Source organism: Tinamus guttatus, unplaced genomic scaffold (genome assembly GCF_059628265.1).
Source record: "Tinamus guttatus ecotype Peru unplaced genomic scaffold, ASM5962826v1 Tinamus_guttatus_pri_ptg000327l, whole genome shotgun sequence".
NCBI lineage: Eukaryota > Metazoa > Chordata > Aves > Tinamiformes > Tinamidae > Tinamus > Tinamus guttatus.
The window spans coordinates 11176642-11203790 of record NW_028288861.1 but is presented as its reverse complement, the minus strand read 5'-3'; the positions used below and the strand labels follow the sequence as shown (position 1 = coordinate 11203790).

At 43.0% G+C, this 27149-nt stretch overlaps 1 protein-coding gene across 2 annotated transcripts in view; it reads left to right on the top strand.

The window, feature by feature from the left end:
- The first annotated feature begins 320 nt into the window (after positions 1-320).
- The window catches only part of STON2 (stonin 2), a 50225-nt gene continuing 23396 nt past the window's right edge, over positions 321-27149 (top strand). The window contains exons 1-3 of one of the 2 annotated variants that reach the window (XM_088529332.1): positions 321-551; positions 1028-1282; positions 5890-6087. In XM_088529332.1, coding sequence (XP_088385458.1) covers positions 464-551; positions 1028-1282; positions 5890-6087 — 541 coding nt within the window. In that variant the 5' untranslated portion in view covers positions 321-463. Of the gene's footprint in view, positions 552-1027; positions 1283-5889; positions 6088-22306; positions 22565-27149 lie in introns of those variants that run through there. The other variant, XM_088529333.1, reaches the window with a different exon arrangement.

Here is a 27149-nt window from a genome sequence, read left to right as displayed (position 1 = left end):
TAAATTACATCATTATCAAAATTTGCTAGTTTTGGGAGAATCCCTTCAGAGTCTGTCTCCCAGAGTTGTGTGAGATGTGGATCTTGGAGTTAGTAATGAAACATTGTTTTCTGTGATTGATGAAAGCATCTAAGGCTCTGTAAACATCCTAATCTTCAGAGTTGCTCTGATGTAGCCCTCTTCTGTACCAGGTAACCTTCCTGTCTCAAAGGTAGTAGCATTTTGGCAGTCCTGTGCCTGTTGTAATGAAAGTGTTTTAATAGTCCGTAGTCCTGGAATGGCAGCATTCGTTTTTTCCGTTTAATTTTCTGATTTTTTTTTTTAATCTTAACAGCATTTGAACAATGAAGAAAGGATAGCACAAGGGAGGTGTTCCCCTCTCCTGTCTCGTCTTCGCCAAAGCCTCTCCTGTGCTGACCGTTCCTCCTAAGCACTGAGGGAAGATGAGGAGCCTTTTGCGAATATGACGTCTCTGACTGGTGTCATTGCTTCCCACCAATCTGAGTGGGTGTCTTTCAATGATGACCTGCTCCTCCCTGTTAAACCACGAGGTAAGACACTCGTTTGGTTTTTTTTTGTTTGTTTTTTTTCTGAAGCTTTTAAAACTTATTTTATGTAAATTAGCCCAAATACTGTCATGTATTTAGCATCACAGACCCTGATTTATTAGAGGAAGCAATATGAACAGAGCTTGAATTATCTCCTGCTACTCCTATGTAATGGGAGAATTTGGGGAAAAATGTAAAACGCTATCCTTATGCGAAGTTTTTTTGTTGTTGTTTTTAAAGGTCCGTTATAGGCATAGGCTTTGACTCTGTACTTGCTTATAAAGGGTAATGTCTAAAGGACCATAGAGAAAGTCTCACTTATTAAGTGCGAACTAAGCCCACTGTAAAAATTAAAATCTACATGAGGTGATTGAAAACTTGGCACCAACATTAAACTGCAAATTTTAGAGACTTCAGTAAAAAACGAAGTTAAGTAATGGTAATTGCTACCCATCTCTCTATTCTGTCCTTATTTTTAGGTAGCACTGAGGAGCCTCTGGAAAAATGTTTTTCTTCCTCAGACACCTCCTCAGAAGAGTACCATAAAGTGGATGGAGAATTCCAGGATCTCTCCCACAATAATCTGAATGATGGAGTGGAAAAGCCCAAGATGGATTCTACTGTGCTTGGGAACCATGTGTCTCCCAGAGCGGATCTCTCATCGTCCATCAGTGCTTGGGTGCAGTTTGAAGATGCGCCATGGACCAGTGCTCCAGCAAGACAACCACGAGCAGGTGAGGCGCATGCATGAGAAGGTCCATTCTGATAATGTCACAGAATACAGTGAGGGCCTGGATTTTTTTTTCCTTGCTCTTTGTTTTTCAAAGGTCGAATTTGGCTAGTTTGTGTTGTATTTTAGCACAGTTAATCTTATGGAGTTTCAGAATCTTATGAGAGTTTCGGAACAGGTTCATAACTTATTTCTGAGTTGAACTAACACTAGTTGGTGGATTGAACAGCAGTAGAGACGCAGTGTCTTTTCTTTTCAGAAAGGCATGTCTCTTTCCTTTCCAGGAGCCTTGCTTTTATTATGCTTTATAACCCTTGCATAGGAGCCTGTTTCCCCTCTGTTAGCAGTAGAGCTAAGGAGACTTCTGAAATGAAGCGATGTGAATATCATTTTCCTTAAAAGACTTATTTGTGAGCTAACCTCATGCCTATTCTGGAGCCCATCTTCTAAATTGCTAGAAAAAGTGCAGCTGACAACCTGTAAAGGGCAGGTCACAGAGCACAGTGAATGGCAGGGCTTTGTCTGCCCGTCTGCCCTGGGGGGCTTTTGACAGCAAGAAGTAGGATAAACTTCAGCCTTGTTGTTTTCAATTAATTTGCAGGTCACATCTTTCCTCTGTGGGCAGCCACAAAGCCAGAGCTTTTCTATTACCGCCACCATCACTGACACGCTCTGTGGAGAGCCTATGGTGACAGCATCATTCATTTCCAGTAGCAAACAGCCCACAGAAGAACAATAGCAAGAAGACAGTTATGGGGGCAGGGTAAAAATACTGAGTATCAGCAGACACACTGGAGTGAGAAGCAGAGAAAGGTCTTTTCTGGGCAAGCAGCTGCAAGGAGCAATGTCCTGAGGACTCAGCGCCTCAGCCAGGTTCCTGTCAGGGCTCCAGCACTGTTGGGAAATCGTCTGCGTGTCCTTCCACGCTGAAGCAGCTGCAGAGCTGGCTAGACAGTTACCCAGAGTGATGGCCAGGCTGCTTGAAAACACATTTTGAAAATGGCTCACAGAATGGCATTTCCAGAATATCTTAAGGACAAATTGGAGAGGCCGCGAGAGAGAGAAACGTTGTCTTGTTCAGACCCATATCTTTTTGCACAGATTCACTGGAAGGAGTGTCTCTCTCCCCAAATGATTACAATCTAAAAAATAAGCACTTTAAAAAAATGAATCCCATGCACCAATGCATTTTTTTTCCTTATAGGAAATACTTTTACAAGAAAAGCAAGTCTAATGCTGGGCCTTTGTTTCACTGAGGAAAGTGGAGACCTTATTGAAAAAGCAGAAATCAATGGGACTGGTAGCCAGAGATAGGACTCAGAGTGTAAACAAAGAATTCAGAAGGAGAGAATGAGGTTAAAGCATGAGGCGTAGAAATGGAAGATGATGCACATTTTGAGCTTCATAGAAATTACCTTTGTTCAGAAAATACTTGTAAACCCTTAATTCTACCAAATCCAGCCAGCATAAATGCTAGCAAAAATCTTTCCTTCCAAATACTTATCCTTTTCAGGATCATCAGCAGATAACTGACAGCTGCTAACTGATGAGGATTTCTCCCTGGGAATCAATAACTCTTAAGTAAGGCCTCAGATATATTTAGTCACAGAAATTATGCATTCTGATATCCTTTTGTTGATTCTCCTTTTGGTGGAGAAATAAGAAAATCGGTATTTTTTTCATAGTTCTTATCAGGCTCGCCTAAATTGATACTACAAAAATGAAAAAAAAAAATAGAATTGCCCAAACGTTCCTATCAGAAATGTTACACAAGCTCTAAAGAACTGCAACCAAGAGGTGACATAACATTTGCATTTGTTATACAATGGTCTTTCAGCGAGCGATCTCACATTCTACTGTTGTTAGCTGCGGTCTTGAATTCAATGAGGTATTCAGCAAAGCACCAACATTAGAGCCAGGCAAGATCTATTACATCATCTGTTCCACCCCCCTCCTTCCCGAGAGCTTTGTCTCGTTTTAAATGGCTCAAGTAACTTGGACTCCTACCACGTCCCTTGGGAGGCTCTCCCACAGCAAGGCAGATCTCTGTTTAACTGCTCGGTGGGGTTCTGGCTGAAAACAGGAGGTAAAGCCACACAAAAATTCAGTAGATGAAAACTAGGCAAATGGTGGTGCTGTCCTAAAAGTGGAGCAATCTGAAGTGCTAGGTGACAAGAAAGGACGATGCTGATGCTAACAAGGGCGACTGTAATTCACTAGGGATCAAGGAAGAGGTCCCCAAAACAGCAAAAGAATGAATGCTTAAAGATAACTCTGCATATTAAAAAACACTCCAATGTACCATGAACAAATACACCAAGAAAACAAAGTAAAGTGCAAGTGGAGAGAAACGTATATTTCAGTTTGGGAAGCAAGTTGATTTGCAGCATGTACAGGGTTTGTATATACCCTGTACAGTACAGGGTTTGCATTTTGGAGTAGATTTTGTCAGTGGTCTTTCAACACAGATTTCTGAGAATTCCTGCAACTGAAAGGCCTTGACTTTGCATGTAGAAACATTAGAGATTAAGTTCTAAAATCCTAAGGAAAAAAACTACTTCATTTAGGAATTCTGTTGCTTCAATTTTGAGAGACTGGAGAGTGGCAAGAAATATCTGAGGAGAGTTTGAAATGTGTAGATGTTTACTTCACCTTTTTTCCTTTTTTCATCTTTTTTTTCTTTTTCTCTTCTTTTTTTCTTTTTTCTTGCCTTTTTCTTTTTTTCTTGCCTTTTTCTTTTTTTCTTGCCTTTTTCTTTTTTTCTTGCCTTTTTCTTTTTTTCTTGCCTTTTTTCTTTTTTTCCTGCCTTTTTTTTCTTTTTTTTCTTGCCTTTTTTTCTTTTTTCTTCTTTTTTTTTGAGATTGGTGGTAGTTATTCAACACAGGAGGAGTAAAAATAGTTTCACTAATTGTGAGTTTCAGTGTTGATGAACCTAGAATATTGACTTACTTTAGGGGACCAGTACAAAGTACACTTAGGAAAATTTACTTGCCACTGGTTCCTATGAGGAGCTCAGTTTTTAAGCTTGTCTTCTATGTCCAGTTAAAGCATTTCAGCTGTCAAAATAATTTCAGGTGAAGGTTTAAGGCTGATTTTCAGATGCCTTATGTATGTTTAACAAAAGTGCTGAGGGAGGAACTGGGCAGATTACAATCACACACTTGTCATCATTTCTTTTTAGGCACTCTGTCTTAAGCATAATGCAGTGCAAAATTACTGGGGAGATAGGTGGGTTTTTGGTCATATCACTCTAACTCAACAATTGTCAACCTAAGGAGAGAACTAACCTAACTTCCTCATCCTTAGGTATGATTCTACTTAAAAACAGGTCAGTACAGTGGTCACAGCTGTGCAAATATAAATAAATCAGTGTCTGCTTACCTGAGGGTAACAGCACGGCTAAATAAAATAAATTTACATTTCTGAACTGGCAAGGCAGGGAGCACTGTTTGTGTAGCCCCGCTATGCAAACAGCAAGCTAGGTATGTTGCCATAATTACATGAAGGCCGATCTCACTGTTTCGATTAAACTATGAGTAGATAGAGATAAATCCTCCTTAACACTAATCTGCTATTGTCTTCCAAAGTATCAGTTGATCTAATAAGAATTGGTTAGGTTTTATGTGCTGAGTAAAGAACCTCGGTAGCACAGTTTATTCCATAAATGTAAGAGATGCACTGAGATCTCGGTGGATTTAGAAGCTAAACGCAGGTTGTAATCATTTGAAAAAGAGAGTTGTTACGCTGAGATCAAATTAGAATTGGTCTCTACCAACACAGCCTCCCTACATCATTTATTTAACTTCTTTACTAGAATCACTCATTGCTCCTGACATTTAAGCGATGATGTGGTCAAAGAGTCTACTATAGAAACTCAGCGGGGTGGGTGGGTAGGATTGTTTCATCGCTCTGGACGGTGGGACTGGGGCAGGAGTTGGGTTTTGGCACTCGACACTGACCAGTGAGTAGAACAAGTTTTTTGACCTAAAGCGAACAGAAATTTCATGCAACTTATTCATAGGGGTACTCTATCCTGCATCTGCACCAGTTCAGAAATAAAAGCCATTTTTAGTTCACATCAGTAGGTCACTTTCATCTTATACTATTACTGCTGGTAAGTTGTCTTAAAATGACTACTGCATTTGTGTGGGTGGTACAGATGGGGAATGCTTAATTAAATATAATAAAGCCACTTTATAAAAATTATGATGGTATAAGAATCCAACTGTGCTGCACAATACAGATATTCAGATCTCGTTAGTAGTGGCAGAAGCATGGAATTTTCCTGCTCTGAAAAGCCGCAGCTTCTAAAATACTTGAATAACAGGAAAACTTGGAGCTGTCAGCAGTGTGGGATCCAAGACAGACAGCTGGGTTGTTTTGATTCCACGCAGCGGAGGGTAGTTAAATTACTGTGGTTTTTTTCTAGAATAACTATGTTTGTGTGGATGTGGAATCTATGTTTACAGGGTCTCAGTGCTGTGACAGAGCATATCTGCCATTACCGTAAATAGTTGCGACCTGCCCCTGCACACGTAGCTGTGATCTTCCACCTCTGCCAGATGGCTCTGGTGAGTCCATCACTGATGCCTGTTTCTTTCCTGTGTCCAGTGTCCCCATCAAAAGCACCCAGCTGGACTTCCCCCTCCTCTGACTCTTCTGAGAGACCAGCTCATGCCTCAGAGAGCAGCTGGACAACCAACTCGGAGGACACCAGCAGCCCAAGCATTGCTCCTTCCTACGTAGACCTGCAGTCCATCAACACCGAGGACTTGACAAGTGGTGGAACATCTGCAGCAGATTCAGCTGGTAAGAGGGAAGGCTTCGAAATTCTCTCCGTCTTCCTTGAGTTATTCAGTTGCCGTTTGTCTGTCTGCCCGTTCTTATTGTAGATTTTCTTGCTTCTCCTCTGTACCTCAGATTTGTGAAGCCACAAGCAGCACAGACAAGATGGCGTTGTCTGCCAGGGGTTTGGATGCCAGTGTGAGCATCAATTCTGTTATGATGAGCTGATGTCCATTAGGATAAAGGTTGAGTTTTCATCTCAGGAATGCTGTTTCACTGATGTAATATATTTGTCAATCAAAATTGTCATTCAAAATCTGAGTAGATGGGCAAGGGAAATTAAGGATGCCCTGTGTATTTATATCTTTGCATCATTTGAGGAAATGAAAGGCAAATGTCATGCTGTAGATTAGTGGCATACTTGAGGGACCATTTGCTATAACTGGCTAAAAGAGACATTGATACTTTATTAGAAGTTTTGTGCAGAACCTTACTCCTCCTTCCCAATGAGTCACATGGCAATATATTTCATAGCCATTAGTCAAAAAATCATTCCACTTACCTATAACTAATAAAAAGTAAAATATAAAAAAAGCTTTAATTTCATCTGTATACACTGGCCTATTTACAAGCTCTTGTTAGCCAATATGTTGATGCTGAGTCAAGCTTGATTTTTAAAAAATGAACAAAAAACAGATTCAATTTACTGCTAAAAGTCAACAAAATGAGAAGTTGAATTTTGATCTGTTTGGTGATAGTAGAGAATAATAAGACTAACTTAGGTTTAATATTGTTTCATGTGAGAAGAAACTATTGTCAAAAAGAGAGTGAAAAATGCTGATCAGTAGCTAAACAGAGAGTTGAGCAATGAAAATCCACATCTGAATGTCCAATGGTGTTTCACTGTAAAGCAGATAGGAAAGCTGATTCTCAACTAATTCTATAACTTACAAGGTTTAAGCGCAAAACAGTATCATAGGCTTCATCTTTCCCTAGAGCATGTTTGCCTAAGATACGACGTTGGAAGATATCTGAGATAAGTAGTGAAGACCAGAGCAGTCCCAGCCCAGCGTTTACCCCCACTGTTGCAGAAAGCCTCTCATGACGAAGTCGGGATGGGCTCGGGGGTTTCACCTGCAGGCACAGGAGCTCCCAGCAGAGAAGGTGAATCCTGCCAGAGTGCTCAGGCTGCCACTTTATTGCCCAGGCTAGTCAGAACTCTAGCTCCAAGAGCCCCCTTACATTATCCTCCTCTCTGTCATAGGAAGGTCTGCTTCAGGCTGCTACGTTTGGATCAAGGGATAGCAGAATGCCCATGTGACACGGGTATGTTTATATGGTTACAGCAGCAAGTACTTTACAGCCCCACACAGTTGTGGCCTCACGGTGCTTTTGAAGCTGTATTGGGTGGTAGTAAGGGGCCCATTGCCTCAGAGCTTCCTGCTCAACTTGTGCCAGTGAGCACGCAAAAAAAGCAGCAGCTTTTTGCATTCGAGCTGCACTCTGCAAGATAAATAATGCAGGATATCTCATTGTTACAACAGAAGTATTTATTTATTCTGGAGTAAATTCTGTTTTCATTATCAAAAAAGGCTGAATATCTACATGTTAGGGGAGCAAGGGAGAAACAAGATTCCAGATCTGGAAGTACTGAGTTCTGTCCTGAGGTCTCACACACATACTTAGAGCTAAATGCACATTAACACAGTGATCTCTTACAAGGTTTGACTTAGATTTCTGCATTTCAGTGTTCAACTTGAAAATAATTTATATTTATAGATAAAAATATAGAGATTATATAATATGCTAAATCAAATAATGATATATGTACATATACTGAAAAATAAACTGCCGGTTAGCCTTGCAGACATAATTTCTCTGATGTATTTTTGGTGCATAGTAGTCAGCTCTGTTGTTTCTGTTCTGATTTGTATCTTAGGAGAGCTGCTGCTGCACAATATCTGGTGTTGATAGTTCACTGACGAGTTGCACTGTTTGGCATTCTCCTAATGCTTTGGGACTATTGGGATTATGAGGGAATCACTGTGTTATTATTTTCTAAAAACATCTGCATGCTTGGACATAGAAGGTTGCATATGTGACCCCTAACTGCTCAAAACCCAGGAAGCAAGTAAATAACTTTCAGAATTAACTTTCAGAGATTTGTTATTTTTGAAATAGATTGCATGGTTTGAGGAGGTTCTGCTGCTTTGTTTTTAAAACTTGGAGTTGACAACACTGACAAACTCAGTTCCAGCTGTTCCTTGAAGGCAGTGGAGCAAGTACTAGCTTGAAACCTTTTCCCTCCTTCTATTCTGCAATAACTCTGTTGCAAATACTGTTTGAGTTAAGCCAGCTAGCTACAACATCCTGGTATGATGACTGCAAAAATAATGTTCTGTAGGTTTTAATCAAGAAACTTTAATCAAGAACAATTTATACAGCTATGCAATATGTTTGCACTGAATGTCAAAACCAGGCTACAGGCATTGTAACAAGCTCTGAAGGCTGTAGTAATTATTATTGTTAGTAGTAGTAGTAGTAGAAAAAATATTAGTAAAACAGTAATTATCAGAGTATAGGGAAGAATAGTGTGTGCTGTTGGGCTGCCTCAGGCTGTACCCCAGTTACACCTGTGTGACTATTGGCCACCTTGTTCAGGTGTCTGACTCCCCGTCACAGGAAAAGTTCTGCATCTTCCAGCGGGAGGAACTGCGCACAGGAGGAGCTTATGCTGTGTTCAAGGGGGAGAGGATTTCCACAATATGATGAGCAAAGAGTATCCAAAATGTGCTCTTACGCATCTCCAATCTGTACAGGTCAAAATCTGCTAGAGGCCATTCTCCCTGCCATCCGATGCCTGCCACAGACCAGCAATTTACGTGTTTTATACCCTTGAAGGATCCAGGGTATTTTTCTTTTCACAGTTCTGCTTCATATCACTTTATTTGCTTAAAAGGCTTTTACTTGAATAGTTTTAGTCCGATGTTTTTTTTCAAGACAAGACATTTCTAGCTTCTTGAAGAGTAATGCCCATGTAGAGTAGAACTGGCAAGCCTGGTCTAGATAGTTCGTAAGAGTTGGGAAGTTCTGATTCCAATCAGAACTGTGGATCTGGAAATCAATTCTAACCTCCACCTTAGTACTCTTATGGGTGCTTTAATAAAAGCTAAAGTATTCCAATATCCTGCACAGCAATTTTGAATCCTTATCCCTTTTTGCCCTGCGGGAGACTGCAGCTCACAGACTGGCCGTGTGTGAGATAGGACTAGTGTTTGCCTTGCAGTCCGACGGCAGACTTGCTATCTGAAGCAGGACTATAGATATAAGTAGTGAATAAACAGGAGAAACTGTCTTTGCTGTCTTCATTCTTCCTTATGGCAGGAGGTAAAGACATAAGGGGATGTCAAGGGAATGTGGAAAATGTTAGAATGAGGAAAGAAAAGGCACAGCAAAAAGCAAAAGTTTATTTTGATTTCTTCAATAGAATTGCTGAAAAGGCTTGGTCTGTGGACGACTGATTCATAGACTTTAGAGTCAGAAGGGAGGACTTACGATATCATGATCGTCATCTAGGCTGGCCTCCTGCATATCTCGGGCTAAAGAACCTCACCCAGTCATTTCTGCACCAAACCTATAACTTCAGTTTGAGATACAGCATATCCCGAGTGAATATCTCCATAATATTTTTGATTCATGTCAACTGCAGCAAAAATTGCCCCTCATCAGTTGTCTCCAGCTCCTCAGTATGCTAGGATTAACTCAATGGTTTATTTTTAAATACTGTCCTCATGTTACTGATAATAATTAAAGCAGAGTTGAGATCTCAGTGATTCCAGTTCAGCCCTGCCAATTCTTGTGACCTCAGCTGGGGCTAGAGCTAATTTCCTAATGCCAAGAGGTTCAATATCCGCCTCATTTATACCCTAGAAAATAACTCTGAATATTTATCTTCTCAATGTCCCTGCCTCCCAAGGAAGAGCAGCTAAAGAAACTGCAGGAATATGATGAAAGGATGCTTGCCTTCTCCACAGAAATGATGAGGGATGTCAGGATACAGGAAACAAGGTTACCTCCTGGCTTTTATAAGAGGAGGAGAGGTAGAAGAAAGAGCTCGATTCTGCTCCTGTGAATTCCTATGAGGCTGGGTTTGATCCTGCTTATTCCTGTGAATTAGTCTAGCCTCCTTTGTTTCTCTACATCCCTGCAAGTGCCAGGTCTAGGACAGGGAAGAGGCAACGTGCAAAAAGATAAAGTGGAAAAGCTGGGTCTCCTTTTCACTGCTGTGTAGGAATGTTAAAATTTTCTTCATCTCTTCATTTAGATGCTTGGAGTCAAGAGTTTTTTCTCCATTGCTGCTCTGAAGTACAGACCACAGTAGATGCAGATCTGACTGCAGATTTGTAGCAGGATTATATATGTTACAAAGCAGCTAAGTGCTGAGTCTACGTGATGCTCTTCATGAATTTCACTTTTTCCACACCTCCCCACCGATGCTTTTATGTAGCTAGAGCAGCTGAAAGGCAAGTGAACAGAACTGCAGCCCCGGTGATGGGCCTGAACTGCAGATCCCCTTTACGTAGACCCTATCGCAGGGGAACAGCCCCGCACAGATGCTTTTGAACCAGAAGGCAAAAATGGTGCTATCGCAATACAGTAGTATTGCAGCACTATAGAGATGTACCATCCCACTCCTGTGTGGAGTTTCTTGTTGGAATAATTGGGGCTGCAAAGAGCTGGCAGTATCGAGTGGCAGGTAAAAAAGCTGGCAGAGGTGTACAGATAGAATGAGAAATTTCTATTTCTATATAATAAGAATGAGAAATTTTAACCAATAGTGTTGGAGAGCAGATGTGACATGAACCCTGTAAAATGAGTTTGTTCATTTGTTGTTAGAAGCAGTTTGGTTTTAATTATACTAACATTTGATAGCTATGGGACTGAAATCCTCTACTTAATCTCAGAACAGATATGAACTGGGATTTGTGTTTTGCCTGTGCTTGTTATGCCAGAATAACAGGAGATTTCAGGCTACTGTGTTCACTGTAAGCTTGCTAACTAAGAGTGAGAATTATTGTCCTGGATTTCTTGACAGGATATCTGTCCACTGCAATGAGATACCTCAGTTTACTTGATATCAACTACTTAATAGTATTACATTAAATCTCTTGAAGATGGATTTGAACTAATCACTTAGGATACAATTAGGTTATGATTTTTAAAGTCTTAAGGCCATGTTTCCAAATGGTGAACACCTAAAGTGAAGGATTCCAGCTTGGAGTTTAGTACCTGAAACTGCTTCCAAAATGCTCGGGTCCTGGCCGTTACTATGGCATGGCAAATTTTCTTAATCTGGGCTGTAGCTTTGTGTTTTCACATACATTACAGGCTTCTTAAGTAAATGTTGCACCATTTAAGTGCAAACTTAAGTCACCAGTTTATTGAAGCTGGTCTATCTCCACTTGCAAATATTTAAGAGGGCTTTAAGCATGACTCACGTATGATCATAGACATTAGATAGAACACTTTTCCCAGGATATCAGAGTAAATTTATTCATGACCATTTCTTATCCACTTGTTCGTGTGCCAGGATCGTCTTTTAAACAACTTTTTGCCCTGCCTTGTATAAACACTTTAATGTATTTATACAATGTAATTATGTTTCCCTCTCAGCTTTCATTTTACTAAACTGAACAAGACAGGCTCTTTCGTAGTCGCTTGTAAGGCAGGTTCTCCATTCTCCTCTTCAGCCTAGCAAGCCCTTCTTTGGTTTTGCTCCACTTTGAATTAATCTGTCTTGGATGAGGTGGCCAAAACTGTACTCAGACTGAGGTGTCACCACAGCTTCACACCAAGATACTATTATTTCCCCATCTTTGAGAATTTTCCTTGTAACATCCTAAGATGTTATTCCTTTTGTGCCAAAGTATCAGTATACATTCACTGCATTCAGCTTGAATTTCTCTATCCTAAATAATTTCTAATTTCCTTCATTGTAGCAAAGCATTCTTAAAAAGATCTTCTATCCAAATATCCTTAAAAGACTTTAAAAACATGATTGTAAACTGTGCAGTGTTTATTCACTTAATTCTGTTTCTGTTACTACAGTCTTCAAGATCAACCACTTTCTGTGTGACATTCTGAGCTCCCCTTATATACTCAATGCCTCCTAATGGATTTCAATGGCATTCAGTAAATGCTATTAGTGTGTTCCTTTCTGTGCCATGCTCATTAATTAACATATTAGATAAAATTTGTCTTACAGTCTTTACGAAATTCTACTTGTAACTGATCCAACTTAATATTTCCCTTAAAGCAAAACTGCAGCCTTCCTTTTAGCCTGATCTTTTTTCTTTTTGCAATACTGGTATCAGCCTCCATGTTAAAACGGCTTCCCAAGTGATACCACACTTTCTAATGCGCTTTCTAATGCAGACAGACCTATCTTTTGCCAGAAAATCAAAGTCTGTTAGATCCAGCAGGAACACTAGCAATCATAGGTTGCATCCCATTTTTTCTATTTACTGCTTTTCACTTTTGCCTTCGTACAGGGCTTAGGAGTCTTGCATACTGTTGCAATCAGGCTGCCAGCCTTATTATTTTCTAAAGTACTTTTTACCCCTTTTAAATTTAGGTACTACATATTTATCCTTTTCTCTACTGTTTCCTTTAAAATCCATGTGACTGGAGTGTAATTGTGTGTGTCACTTTTTTCAGAATTAGAGCTGCAACTTATCAGACCTCCTGATCTGTGTACAGTAACCTCTAAAAAATGTTTTCTTACTTCAGTAATGCTAATATCCATTTCCACTCCCTGCCTTTGATCATCTATCCTGCCTCCTGTTGTCCTTATCACTACATTCTGTATCATCATTAAAGAGTAGTGGCAAAACATTCATTAGCTTTGGGGCAATGTCTAGGTGCATTTAATCTCTAATTATTATCACTTCCTTGTTCTTCATATAGACATTCATATGGCTTCCTTTGGATCAATGTGTAATATTGTCAGCAAGAATGATTTCTAAGAACGGCAATGCCCCTCAGAACTCAGCTTTCAAGGTAGTCTGGTCCAGAACTGGCTTTACTGAGCTTTTATCTTCAACAAGAGCTCTAGCTGTAGAGGAGAGTTAAATGGAGAGGCTGACGAAACAAGCCAGCTCTGTAACTCAAACAAAAAATTTTCTAGTTTCAGTGACTTAAATGACATTAGACCATAGAAGAATTTTATTCATAGGTATATATGGATGCGTGAAAGATATGTGAATTGGTTAAACTTGCTTTGAGAAGCAGAGTATTAGAAGAATTAGAAGAAACCCTCTCTGCTAGGTTTATAGGCCGATTAGTACATGCTCGACTAAACAGATATGGGAGACAGAGAAATGTATTTCCACCATTTGTATTAATGCAGGTCTATTTTGACCATCTGTATCAGTGCATTATCTCAACTGTGTTTCAGTGTTCTGTGAACTGTGGTTGGGATTCTTTCTACCTGCTTTTACTCTTAACTGATACACCCAAAGAGCTGCCTCTAGACGTAAATGTGGCTTCACAGAGTGGAGTTGGTGGTGGGTGTGAAACACAGAGAGGAGCAGGACAGTGAGGTTGGGATGTTGATGGTGAGGAGGAAGGATTGAGTGAGGATGAAGGATTTCATGCTGCAGGGAGCCGTGGATGTGTTCAGGACTCTTGTTCTTCACTCTTCCTCCACATGTCTTCCCTCCTTGCCTGAGGGCACCAGCGTTGAGGAGTGAAGGACAAGAAGAGAAGCAGGAGGGGGTGTTTGGGAGCTGCCACTAGAGGAAGTTGCCAGCACCCTTCGTAGGATGTGCACCAGCAGCAGAGGGTTGTTGAGGTGGGAATGAGCTGTTTGAGTCAGACCAAGTCTCCTGTCTCCTGGCACAGGGTAGCCAGAAATCTGCCATGCATCTGGTCAGTCCCTTGGGCTGCCATTTACTTCTGCTTTTAGGTGGCACCCACAAATATGCATGCTGGCACAGGGAGGAGGCACAACTCCCTGCTAAGACAGTGAGTTAGTGGCCCCTGCAGGGCAGTTGCCTGCAGGAATTCCCTGGCTGACTGAAATCTCCGTATGGATAACACTAGAGTAACTAGGTGCCTGTTTAGGCACCCATTGGCTCCAGTCAAGATTTCTTTATCATTTTCACACAGTAAAGGAGTGGCAAAGTGCACTATTTCCTGAAACACCCCAAGGCAGATATTGGCCAATGGAATAATTTAATATACGAGCAAGCGAAAAGCAGATAAACCTAGGTGTCTTTGATGCTCCATATCAAATGTGGAATAGAGTGTAAGATGAGAGGAAGGTCAATCGTTACTACCAAAAGGTAACTCATAAAACAGACATTTGGAGGTAGATGTTCTACACCAGTAAATGTTTTGATTGTTATCTGAAATACAAATGATATTTAAGCTTAAACTTGCCTCTTTCTCAGCTTCCGAGTTATGATGAAACGAGCATTTAAAATCTTGGTCTTCTGTCTCACTACATGAAGAGGATGGCTGTTCACAGCAGGTTCGACAGGGCTAGAGGGAGCAGGATAGCACCAAATCTGGGTTCTCACTGATCTGATAGATCTTAGTCCATTTCTCATATCATTTTTTCTTTTCTTTTTTTAAACTATATACCTAATCAGAAATAAACCGTCTTTTGGGGTTGGAAACTTTTTATTTGCTTGCATAATAGTGGTTGAGATATACGTGGTCTTAGTAGATAAATATGTATATGATATGAAGAAAGAGCCTCAGTTTTGAATGAGGTGAAATAAGTTCATGATCTTGCATAAGCATATTCTTCTCTTCTGAAAATGTTTAGCCCTTCCAAAAACATTCAGCGGGGCTGAAGAGCCCAACAGTCATTTCTGTTCAGTGCAAAAAGCCCAGGGATTTCGTCCTGGTTGTGCGTGTTATACTTTGCCGCCACCTAATCACCCCGTATCTGTGTACTGTGTGGTAGGTGCGACCCCTCAGGAGGGCTGTGGGTGAGCACAGGGCACAGAGGGTGCGGAGGCTTGCGGCGCACAGGCCAGGCTGTGGCGCAGGGCGCAGAGGGTGCTGAGGCTCGCGGTGCACAGGGCGCAGAGGGTGCTGAGGCTCGCGGCGCGCAGGCCGGGCCGCGACGTGGGGCGCAGAGGCTGCCGCGCGTTTGCTGGCCGGGCGGCTGAGCAGACACCGGGAGGCCGCTAATCCCCTTGGCGGGACCAGCTCCCTCGCCGCGCTGCGGGGCAGAGCACTGTGGCCCACACAGCCAGAGGGCTCTGAGTGGGCCGTGGGGCTCCCGCGGGAGGCTTCACTGAACGTCCTCAGCGGCTGCTCAGGCAGAATTAGCATCTGGGTGGGAAAGCTGCTGCAAAAGAAGTAGGGGTGCTTTACTGCGGGCTCCGCTTTCCTGAGCCTGTCACTCCTCTTTCCCCTGGGTAGGTTGGTTTGTTCAGGCTTCGTTGCCTCCAGCAACACACTATTTTTGTGAGCTATGGTGTATCCTGGGAGACCTGCAGGGTTCCCCATAAACCTTTGGAATTCTTCGTATCCAAGCAGGGTGGGACAGAAGGGCATTTCACTCTGTTGATGCAGTTGCCATGTATGTTGTTTTTGTATTTTGAATGCGGGTTTATCTCCTCAGCAGATGCTGTAACTCCATCCACGGTTGTCTTCATCTTGCTTCCTCATCCTAACCAGTGGTATAACCTTTTTTGAGGAGGGGCTAATGCCACTTGTTAAAGCCACCAAGCTGCACTGAATTCAAAGGTGTATGTGCAACCAGATGGTCTGCTATGGTTTGCTGAGAAGATTTCAGCAGTGCATTTGCTGCTTCTGCACATGCAGGACAGTCCCTGCTGATGACAGACTTTAGGCTTTCTGAGTGTGTCTGGCCTTCAGGTAAATACGGCTTCTGTCAGTCAGGAACAACTTGCTGCTTGGCTTAGCGTGGCCGCAGCAGCAATGACAGATGCAGTGGTGTGGATTTGCACTGTGGGTGCACAGCCAGGGCTGCGCTGAGATCAGAACAAAGTCTGCCAGAGCCAGCGGCACTGCACCTTCCTGATACAGGTTACCCAAATTATGTGAATAAGGATTATGTGAACCACCCAATGCTGTGGTCGTGCCCTGTAGGTACCCTTTCTCTGTCTGCTCCATTTGAGGTTACAGGACTTGGAATGGTTTTCCTCAGAAATTTGCTTACTTCATCTGCTTCAGCTATTTTATGTCCCTGACTTGCAGGCACCAGCCTATTGTCACAGCACACACAAACATTGCAAAAAGTGTTTTTATTTCCTGATTAGAATCACACACATGTCCAGAGACAGGCAATGTCACAGGGCCTGAACTCCTAAAGGAGTACAAGGTAAGTTAGCAAAGACAGGTCAGTGCTCTAATAATTAAGGCATCAACACCAGATGGCATCTCCATAACAGCGCCAGGCTTGCTAGTGTTACCCATTAAAATGCTGCTGTGATAGCAGAGGGCTATTGGGAGGGAGGGGGGGCGAGGGCAGCATCACTTAAGTGCATTCTTGTTTGAACAAGCAGTCCAGACAGCAAGAGACATGCGTTTGCTTCGGTGTATCCCGCTGCAGGCCCTGTGGCCACAGAGCCGCGGACGCGCTGACTGCGGTGCTTCCCGCCGGGCAGGGAGCCCCAAGCCAGCGGTCGGGGCTGCCTCACATGTGGGCTGGTGCCCCAGCTCAGCCCCCAGCCCCTGCCACGCTGCTCCTGCGCCGCCCGGCGTCGGGGTGTGCTGGGGCGAAAGGGTTAGCGGTGCTGGGCTGAGATTGACGGTGCAGCTGCATCCACAGAACAAAACCAGTTTGTCTCGCGTGTCTGAACAACCCCAGGGCTGAACTAATGGAGCAAACAGGTGTGAAGGGATGATGGGGAGGGCAGAGGGGTTTTGCCAGTCGCTCCTCCTCTGTTGGATAAAAGAGAGATCAGGTCAGGAGGAATCAACACATCCCTCATCAAGTGGCAGGGAGAGGGAAGGCACTGGAGCTTAACCCTTCACTGCCTGGGGGTTCCTGGCAGCAGAGATCCCCAGCAAAGCAGCCTGTGACCTGACCCAGCAGCCCTGCCATGTTGTACTGAACCTTCCGTCCCGTCCCGTCCCTCACAGAAAAGTTCCAGAGTGACTCTCCAGGCTCCCAGTACTGTCCAAAGAGAAGAGGGAACTCAAAGACAGCTCTGTTTCAGGTACAATAACTGTAAATGATACTCTCTCCTTCTGTGTGCTTGCAGTTTTAAGGAGAAAAAGCTTTTTTTTGCTTGCTTGCTTATCGTTGTATACTTTTAAGATCTTGTATTTTATCTCAGAGGCGACTCCTTGTCAGGATGCAGTGTATACTTCAGTTCAGGTCTGCACAATGCCTTGGGGTCCTTTCGGTTGGAAGCTGCCTTATTGCATATAGATAAGATCATAAGTGAGGTCATTCTTTTCCTCCAGAATTGCCAGCTTTACAGAGCTACTAGATTTTCTTAAAGCACTCTAATGCATTTTCCAAACAGCCCAAGAGCTTCTCTGTATGAGCTGCACTGAAACACCATGGCACCAAAGTTGGGTAAAACTTTTAGCTGTGAACTTTGCCTGGAGTTTTAGTGTTGTCCAGGAGATTTTCTTTTGACGTTACATGATTTTTATACCCTTATCATGCAGAAATATTCTGGGCGGAGATCAAAACTTAGCCTTTAACTGAAGCCTTTTATGACCACAACTTAGCCCTAAGGAGTGTTATTCTGGCCACACAGTTTCTTTTCCTTCCCCTCAGGTTTTTCTTTCTTCCTTTCTGTTTTTCTTCTTCTGGGTACTCCTCTGCTTCTATTCCTTTCCAGGTTAGAATAACTGGAGTGCTCAAGAAGGGCACTCAGCCTTCTCCCAGCTGGGAAGTTCCCTGCCAGGTTCCCGAATTCCCACCTGCTGCACCTTCCCCTCTGTCAGCATAGGGGGAATGGGTAAAGGTCCTGCTTCTGCCCTTGCAGAAGATCCCTTAACATGCAGAAGACTTCCCTTATATTCTGCTTAAGAACTTTAAAAACTTCCATTCATGGATTTGATAACTACAATGGAACTGTTGCAAAGCATCGACGTAATGGTGCTCTTGGAGAAAATACATGCCACTTGTAGTTGCTCGTGTTATACTGAAACGCCGTCCAGTGTCATCTATACTTCATCTGTGATGTTTTTTGTCACTTAAGGAAATCTGAAACTGCAATAGGTGCTGGGACTCTGACTCTTTCATCCAGGTTTTCTCCTACTCCATAAGAAAAGTGTGTTATCTTTCAGATTCAATTTTTTTGAAGTTTCATTTTTAAAAGCTCATTAAAAACTCAATTTCACTAAAATAAATTTGTATTTTCTGTATTCGTGGTGTTCCACTCCCACTTAAAGCTAGTGGGACTTGTGTTGGAGGGAACGGGGAGAAAAAACACACTTTAAAGTGTGATCACCTAGACTGCTCCATGAAGCCCTTAAGAGCTGCATAGTACAGGCAAGCTTCCTGGATTGCATTTGTCAAAAAAAAGAACAAAATTATAATGTAAAATAAGTTATATCTTATTTATAAGTTATCTCCATATAAGCAGAGCTGGTTTTGTGATGTGTTCAGCGGAGTCAGTTTCCATATGGTCTATGTGGAACCAAAAAGAAAGCATTTAAGGAAAAATATGTTGGTGGATATACCAAAATGTTTAGGAACGTCTCTAAACTATATGTCAAATCTACCAGTATAGTTTATTTTCAAGTTAACATCTGTACAAAATGGTGAACCTGGAGGCTAATATTTACATGCCAGTTCTGATGAAGGAGGAAAAAATAACTGCTCTCATCGTTAAGGTAATTAGAGGGGGCGCAGATGGCACATTATGTTCCTTACTGTCTCACTGTCCTCAATGGTGATTGGGAGAACTGGTGATAATTTTCTTTATTACAAGCAATATAAGGATAAAGTCATTTTTAATTTCTGTGATGGTGGGAACAGTGAGACCCTCTAACACAATGTTCTCTATAGTTTCTGCAGCAGAGGTTTGAATACAAAGATTGCCTTGAACAATTACATGCTGATTTTTCTCAGCCTGTTGATAGATTTGATAATTTGGCTGTGAATTCAAGTGGAGCAGAGATTAGAAATTAGCAGCCTTTGTGTCCCCTTGAAAGCCACCCAGCCCCTCCTCCTCAGACACTGAGTTCTTTGCTAATCAGGCAGACTGAACAAGCCTTCATTAAACTCCCTGTTGCAAGGCTGGAGAATTTATTTGGCTGCATCCTCCATTCAGACCGTGACCTGGACAAATGGACCGTAATGCCGCAGATTGGAAAGGCTTTTGTTCAGCTTCCCGCATTCCTAACACCATTAGTAGCACTGCAGCTCCTCTGCTTGGGCAAGGTAGGGCCGCAAGGTCTTCTGGTGTAACTACTGCTCTTAAAGGAACTCGCTTGGGGGATCCCTCAGCTCATTCAGTAGCATGTGAATTTAGCTGAAAATGAGTGGCAGACAAGGAGCGAGCCAGGCACATCCGATTGTCACAATCGCTCTGTGCTCTCCCTGCCTTTGACCTGCTAGGAGACGAGGAGATAGAACAGGCCAGAATCTCCTTCTGCTGGTGTAAAGAAATGTAGTTGTGCACTCTATCCTTCACTGGGATGCCTGAGCTTGTCCCCACTTGAGTTCACTGTGGACCAGGTCACGCTACCTCTTTTTCAATCAGGAATAAATTACAAGAGGTGCAATTTCTATGCGTTTTTGCAGGCTACACACAAACCTGATTAAATATCTTCCACTTGAAGTTGAAGTTATCACAAATAATACCAAACAAAATAGATAGCCTTTTAGAATAGTCATTAAGGGCCATATGAGTTTTTTCACAAATATGTAACTCCTTGAGCATGTTGGAGTTTGCTCCAGAAGAATGAAAAGAGTTTTAATTGTATTTCTTCGTCATAAATCTTGAGGATGATGCATAAATCTTGAGGATGATGCATTTACTTTGGCACTAGTTTCACTGCTCCTTAAATTAAGTCTCTGATCCCTTCAATATTATTGCACTGGAGGGAGTGGTATGATTTCTACTTATTAGAGTCAGGAGTTAGGATTTCAGGTTTCTTCCCCCAGGCACTGCCTTGTGGAGCACTGAGGCCTTTGCCTTTTCTGTGCCTCAGAGTCACAAGGCTGTGGGATTCAGCAGCAGCCAAGCCCGGGCTCTGTGTGTGCGTGTAGGCATGCATACATGTCTGTGTATGTGCATATGTATTTGGCTACACACACATTTAATTTTAGATTCTTGTGTGATGCAAAATCTAAGCAGCGTTTGCCGTGGGAAGGAGAGGGCACACATCAGCCCAACCCACCAGAATGGTTATGGAAGCAACCAGCCCTGACCAGGACTTGGAGCCGGTGCCTGCCATTCTGGTGCACTCTCTGTTCACCTCTGTGTCTCCACGCAGATCTCAGTCTCGTAGTCTAAAGCACAGATTGCAGCAGCAGCAGGCTCACAGCTTTCTGTTAGGTGTCATCCAACCAGTCTGCAAGGAAAAGAATGTTTTCAGACTCTCTGCAGCCCGCCTTGTCTTTAAGAGGGAGAAAGCTTCAGTCTGCTGCCGCGAGTCGGAGAAGGGCTTGGTTGCATGTTACAGGAGAGACATGTCTGAAGAGAACCATGCTAAGCAGAGGAAACGTGACAGGGATGTGAATGCCAGCCTCAGTTAGAAAGGACATTCTTGGGAACGAAGGTGGTGTCCCAGCAGAAGAGCTGGGCATCCTGGGCATTGATCTAAGAGTTGTGGCCTTCTTTCTATACTCCGCTCTTCCCACAGACTTTAAATGCTTGTTGGTAAAGCAGTGTCTGAAGCATATGGCAACATGTTACAAGCAGAAACTCATCTCAGACCATGTCTGAAAGAGCTCCCTGATATTAGTGGGTTTGGCTATTCATATTTTCAGACATGAAAAGTCATATTTTGCTCAAACTAGTGCCTGGATTTAACTATGTGTTATATAGCTGTGGACATTCTGGCTTCACGTTACTCTTCCCTCCCATCGTATCTTGATGATTTTAATTCCTTTCAGGCTTTGTTCCTCATGTGGTTTTTGCTTTGAATATATCCTGGCCAAAACCATCTTCTTGTACTGACAGGGTAGTATGTGGGTAAAGCATTCTAGACCACAGAGCTTTAATCTTGTGATCTTTTCCTCCCAAGAAAATGATCCCGAGATGGCTCCTGTACAGACGTCATTGGTTGCAAAATAAATTGGAAACACTGAAAATGAACAAGGCTGGCACGGGATTGTATTCCACTGAAATCTATGGGCTGAATTTGGTTCATTGTCTCCTCTCCTCTCTCAACTGTTGCAAGATGAACACACACAGACCAGCAGTGACAAGTGCTTCAGAGGAAATCCTTATCTGTTATCTATACTCTTAAGTGCCTCGGGAAACACATGAAACAGGCTTTGATCCAGGTTTCACCTTTTCTAAGGATGAATATGAATACACCCAATGAACTATGATGAAAAATAGAACAGATCATGGGTAGCCTGGGAATCTTACGACCTCTTCAGCAATTTGTTCCTACAAAGAGATCCATTAGTCAGATAGGTCTATGGCTGTAGAAATAAAAATTCCACTGATTAGTTATTTACAAAAATATCCAAAATAGAAATGACAGATATCAGAAAGCTAATCTCATGTTGTCTTGGAATGAGTCTTGGAAGATGCCCAATACTTATCATTATTTTTAGTTTTCCTGCTGCGGTTTGTTGGAAAATATCTGTTCCCAGAAAGTTTCACAGCTGTCCTGGGTTTGGCAGCACTTCCGTAGAGGTCCAAGGTGGACTTCTGGAAAACAGTTCCAGAAGGGAGAGTAATGGGCTAGGGCCCTTCTCTAGGATGAAGGACATGGAGTGCAAGTTTCTGCTCGAGTCAAACAAGAATCCCTGGGTAAACAAGAATGCAGAGTTGAACAGAGGCTTCCCCCATCCAAAGCAAAAGCCACCAACCTATCAGGCATTTTGGAGTGGTCTTATCCTTATTTTCCAGAAAGGCTGGTGAGAGTTCTAGCATTTTTCAGTTTAGAGATAACAGTCTCTTATTGCATCTTTGTTTTTTGTGAAGCAGAATTTTCTTTCTACAAATCTGATTCAATTCCTGTTTTAATTATAGTGAAATCTGTGCACATTTTAAAATTTTGTAACAGACTAGAGATTAAGGGACTAACGCTGTGTGGGAAAAAAAAAAAAAAAAAAAAGGCCTGTTTCCCAAGAAACAAGTTTTCTGTGGTATGTCCATGACATCCCAGTGCCCCATGCCGTGCTCTGGCTTGGTGGCCAGATTAATTATGGACTTTAATTGGGAACAAGAAACAAAAGAGGGGAGTCTGAGGGAATATGACTTCATCCCCTGGTTGTCTTACTTCACAGTTTCTCACAGAAAGACACAGGCTGCAGACAAAACTGTCTACATAAAGGTGCTCTCCCCAGCTGAAGAGAGAAAGGATAAAAGTGAGTAATGGATTATTGTTCACTTGGAAAGTCACAAGAGCAGGTTGCAATATTCATTTTTTTTTCCAGGCAGGGTGTTTTTTTAAGCCATACACCTTTAAAAGTATCTGTTTAAGCAGTTTGTCCTTGGGCTAATTCTCTATCTTGTTTTGCCTTAGCCTGAACTTGCTACAAGCCAGGGAATTTTCAGCCTTTGTGAAACAGAAGGTGCCTTAACGCTGATAGAGAAAATCCTGTCTGCTGTCCAAAGCTATTGCAACAGGGTACAGGAGGGAAGGGAGCAGCGAGAGTCTTGCATAAGGGGTGGTGTCACGATTGGCAAGCAGGCTTGGGCATATTAGAAAACCAGCCTCCCAGCTCTTTCCTTCACTGCTTTAGGAGGAGGAGCGTAGACCCACATTTTCCCCAGCCTAGCTGAAGGGGCTCGCGGAGGCTGGCGGTGGTAGCTGCTCACTGTTTGTGTAGCAGGTGTTTCTCCCTGGGGAGAGGCTCCACACGCCGATTCCACCTGCCCGCACCGGCAAGGAGGCCGGCAGCCCTCTCGAGGGGCTGTCGGCATCAGCTTTGCTGCACGCTGTTCTGCATCACCTGAAGGACTCGTATAACACACTTGTCCCCAGGGCACCTGCTCACCTCTCCATTCCTTTATCTAATCCCCCTTCATCACTTAATTCACTTCTTAGTTAGACTAAGTCCCAAGCAGTGTAGCCGGGTCTTTCCCTGTTGATTCTGTGCACTGCCAAGCTCTGCCTTTCATCCCATAAAGACATTTACCTTCTGCAGGTAATTAAGTGTACTTCAAGTAACTCCTGTACTGATTATTTTAATGATTAAATGTCAAATCGGTGAGCTATATGTGAGCCAAATATTTTCTGGCATGATTTCCAAATTATCCAGATAACCTTGCCTTCAAATCTGCTTGTTTTCCTGTCAAAATCCCAAATACATTCTGCTTCTCCATAGTAACCATCAAGGAGAAATGAGAAAAACCTGAGTAACCTTAAAAATGTCACCTCAGAGAGGAAGGATACTGGCTGTTCCCCAGGCCCATGGCTCGTCCCTGTGGTTTTGAGTCCTGGAGCCGAAGGGTTGGGGGGCAAAGTACAGGCAAGGGGACCAACTAAACTGGGAGATTTGAGAAGACCTAGGCTGCATATAGTCTGTTTTGATGAATCTGGCTGTTGGCTGTATGGATTATTATTTCCTTCCTTCATTTGCCTCTTGTGGGAATAGCTGGGGTGAACTTCCTGGTTTGTGCTCTTACAAATGGATATATCCTGTTATGCCTGTCAAAAATTTGTCATGTTTTGCCTTAAAAAGCAGGGGTTTTATACCCTTACTATTCCTTCTGCATTAGATTTTCCTTAAATTTAGATAATCAGGAACCTCCTTCTCCTTTCTGTCCTTTAGTTTGAAAGAGTTATAGGAAAATACTTCTTATGGGGTACAGAAGTATAAGTTAAGAAATCAAGTTAATTTAATTAACTAAGTTCTTTAAAATGTGGTAAGTACTTTGCACTTCAAAGTTATCTCTATGTTTACCCAATCTGGAATAAACCCAGCCAGTTCAGCTAAGAGGAAGGGAAAGAAAAAAGCTCTGTTCCTCAAGGCAGCGGGCAGGGAAGGGTTAACCGCGCAGGGATTCAGTTGCTGCCGCGAAGCAGGCTGCTGCCTTCTTGCAAGGTGGCAGGCTGAAAAGTTTGGGCTCTGGGGCCTTGGGGCGCTTCCTTTGCCAGACAAGGTAGCTTTTCCAAGGAAGCCCAAGCTTAGCTTCTCACCGGGCAGAGTCCAACGTGCAGTTTCCCACCCATGCCGCCGGTGGCTCGCTGCCTGCCTCCTGCCGCCCTCTTTTCTGGGTGTGCCGGAGCCGAGCGTAACCTGCACATTTTTCATATCTGCCCTGCCCACCGAGGCGGCGGGGCGGCCTGGCGGGCGGCGAGCGGGCCCTGCCGTGGCGCGAGCGCGCACGGGGACTCGCGGAGCCACCTGCAGCCAGCAGAGCCCCTTCCTCGGAGCGGCCGGGCTCGCGCTCACGGCGGGAGGACGAGAATCCTTCTGGGAGAAAGGTGCGGCAGCGGCCTGACCGGGAAGCAATGGGAAGGAGGGCGGCCGGGTAGACCTGGTGGATGAACGGAGGAGAGGGAGGACTGGGAGAAGCGTCCAGCTGGTGAAGCCTGTGGGAACCTGTAACACGATGCTCCTGCCTTGGGAAACTTATGTTTACCAGAAGAGTTGGGAGCTGTGAGACTAGTAGGAGGCAGACAGGGCTGACTCGTGGTCCTCTGGCAAGGAAAAGCTTTGGGAAGTTGGAAAACTTTTAGTAGGGTGATCATTGTAAATAATACCTCTACAATTAAACCAGCGTGCAACGTCCTCCTGTGCCGTGTTGGTAGGGCTGGTATGAATACACTCAGCTCAAAAATCTAGGAGGATGTGGGGGAGGAGGGCAGTTTGGTTCATGAACTTTTGTGGGAGGTTATTTCTTTTCTGATCAGACAGAGGACAAGCAGGCTGTTTCCTTGCTGATAAAGCTTCTCTGTGGTGCAAAGAGACAGCCCGAGACGTACAAAATGAACTATATTAATTTTCTCCAAATACTGCTGCAGGGCTAATGTAAATCTGTGTCTGTGCCTGCTGAAGTGTTCGAGAAAGGGAAGGTTTGGGAGCAGGTTTTGCAGCAAGATTAGCAGCGCTGAGCTGTTCTGTATAGAATTTCAGTGGGTGAGTGAGCAATTCGCATTAGTCAAGTGCTGCATTGTTAGAAGGCTTCAGTGTTTCAGTATTTGTTGAAAACACAAGAAATCCATTACCCTCATGAATACAGGAATAAGCAGCTGGATTTACAAATACGCATACATTTAGAACTGAATTCTGAAACAAGAAAAGCCAAGGTTGATTAAATCTGGATGCTGTGGTCTATGAGAAAGAATAATTTGATAGAACTCCTTTTTTAATTCCTATGTTACTTTTAAACTGTAGTTTGTACTGCAGGCTCATTATGTGTAAGAGCATGTACGATCTGCGCGTCTGAGCACTTGGAGATCAGGATGTGTGAAGACATGGCCACAGATACGGACAGATCAGACCTCCTGAGTACTGTCCTGGCTTTATTTATAACTTCTGCTTTCAGTTCCTTACCACCAATTCCAAAATGTTCAATTCAGCATCAAGTCTTCATACTTAATCTTGTTACATTAGTGATTTTCTGGGAAGAGGCAGCACTAAATTCATTTAGCTATTTTTAAACTCTCAGGCAAGAAAGGAGTGAGGTGGAACTGGTTTTACTTAAATAACTGTTACTCTGTTTTTCCTGTACGTAGTTACATAAAGAGTTGTTTTAAGATTTACAAGCCAATTCATAGATTAAAAGGTCAAAAAGCTTTCAAGTGATCATGCAGACAGGGTATCTTCATGTCACAAACCATAGCATGTTCCTAACTTCTTAATTCCTATGCGAACTGGATTAATCTTTTAGAACAACTCCTAATCTACTTGAAACACTCCAGTAATGTTTTGGTAAATTGGTTCAGCAGTTAGTTGCTCTTGCTGTTAGAAAATCTGCATCCTATTTCTAACCACAGTTTCTCCACTGTTGCCTTCCTTCCACCTCTCACATTTTGCTTATTAGATCAAAGGGCTTTTTTCTTTTCTTTTATAATTTTTTGTGTAGGTGCTTGGAGATTGCATGTTCCTGAGTAGATTGAATAGATTGAGCTTTTGTCTTATGGGAGGGTTTTTATTCCTTTAATATTCTTGTGCATCCTGTGAACCCTCCCCAGTTTCATGGGACCCTTCTACTCCATGTTTTTCTCTTCCTAATATTATATGCTTTCTTTTAGCCTCCTGTTGCACCAAAGGGTGATTATTCAGCTGATAATCACCCAAATCTTTTCCAGAATCACTACTTCTATAGGTGTCATCTGTCCCATAATGTTGCCCTGCTTGTCTCTGAGCTGCCTTAGCTGAGTGAAGTCCACGCACCCTTATCCCCAGTAACATAAATACATAATGTTCATGGTAGGATATGTTTCTAGACCATGGTAAGTGAGATTTGCAAAATTGCCCTCTACGAAAGGCTCCCCTTTGAGTCTCTAGCAGAATTGCTGCTCGCCAAGAGGAGAGCTCTGGTTTATGTCTCACCTGCTGCAAGACGCGCGCACGGAGCTCAGGCGGCTGCGGAGCGGTGCAGCCTGCCTGGCGTCTCGCCAGCACTGGCAAACACGGCAGTCCACTTCCCAGGTGGTCCCGTGCTTGGAAGTGAATTAAGTAACGTAGACAGAAGAATGAACCTGAGCTTTCTGCTTCCCAAACCGAAGCTGAACTGCGGAGCTGTTCAGAAGCTGGAAAGGGTTCCGTTGCGCTCAGTTTCATGTCTGTTTTGTGGTTGCCTCAGCATGTACAGGTGTCAGCTGGGACCATCTGAGAAGCACTGAAATGCTGTCAGGAATGCTGATCCAGGAGCCTTTCTGTCCCAACCTGAAGTGCAGAGATTTTGTATAAGCTCCTCTTCTCAAGACATTTTTATTCTGCATTGTTACCTGAAAAGTGGAGGTACAAGCACCCAGGCAGCTTATTTATATGAATT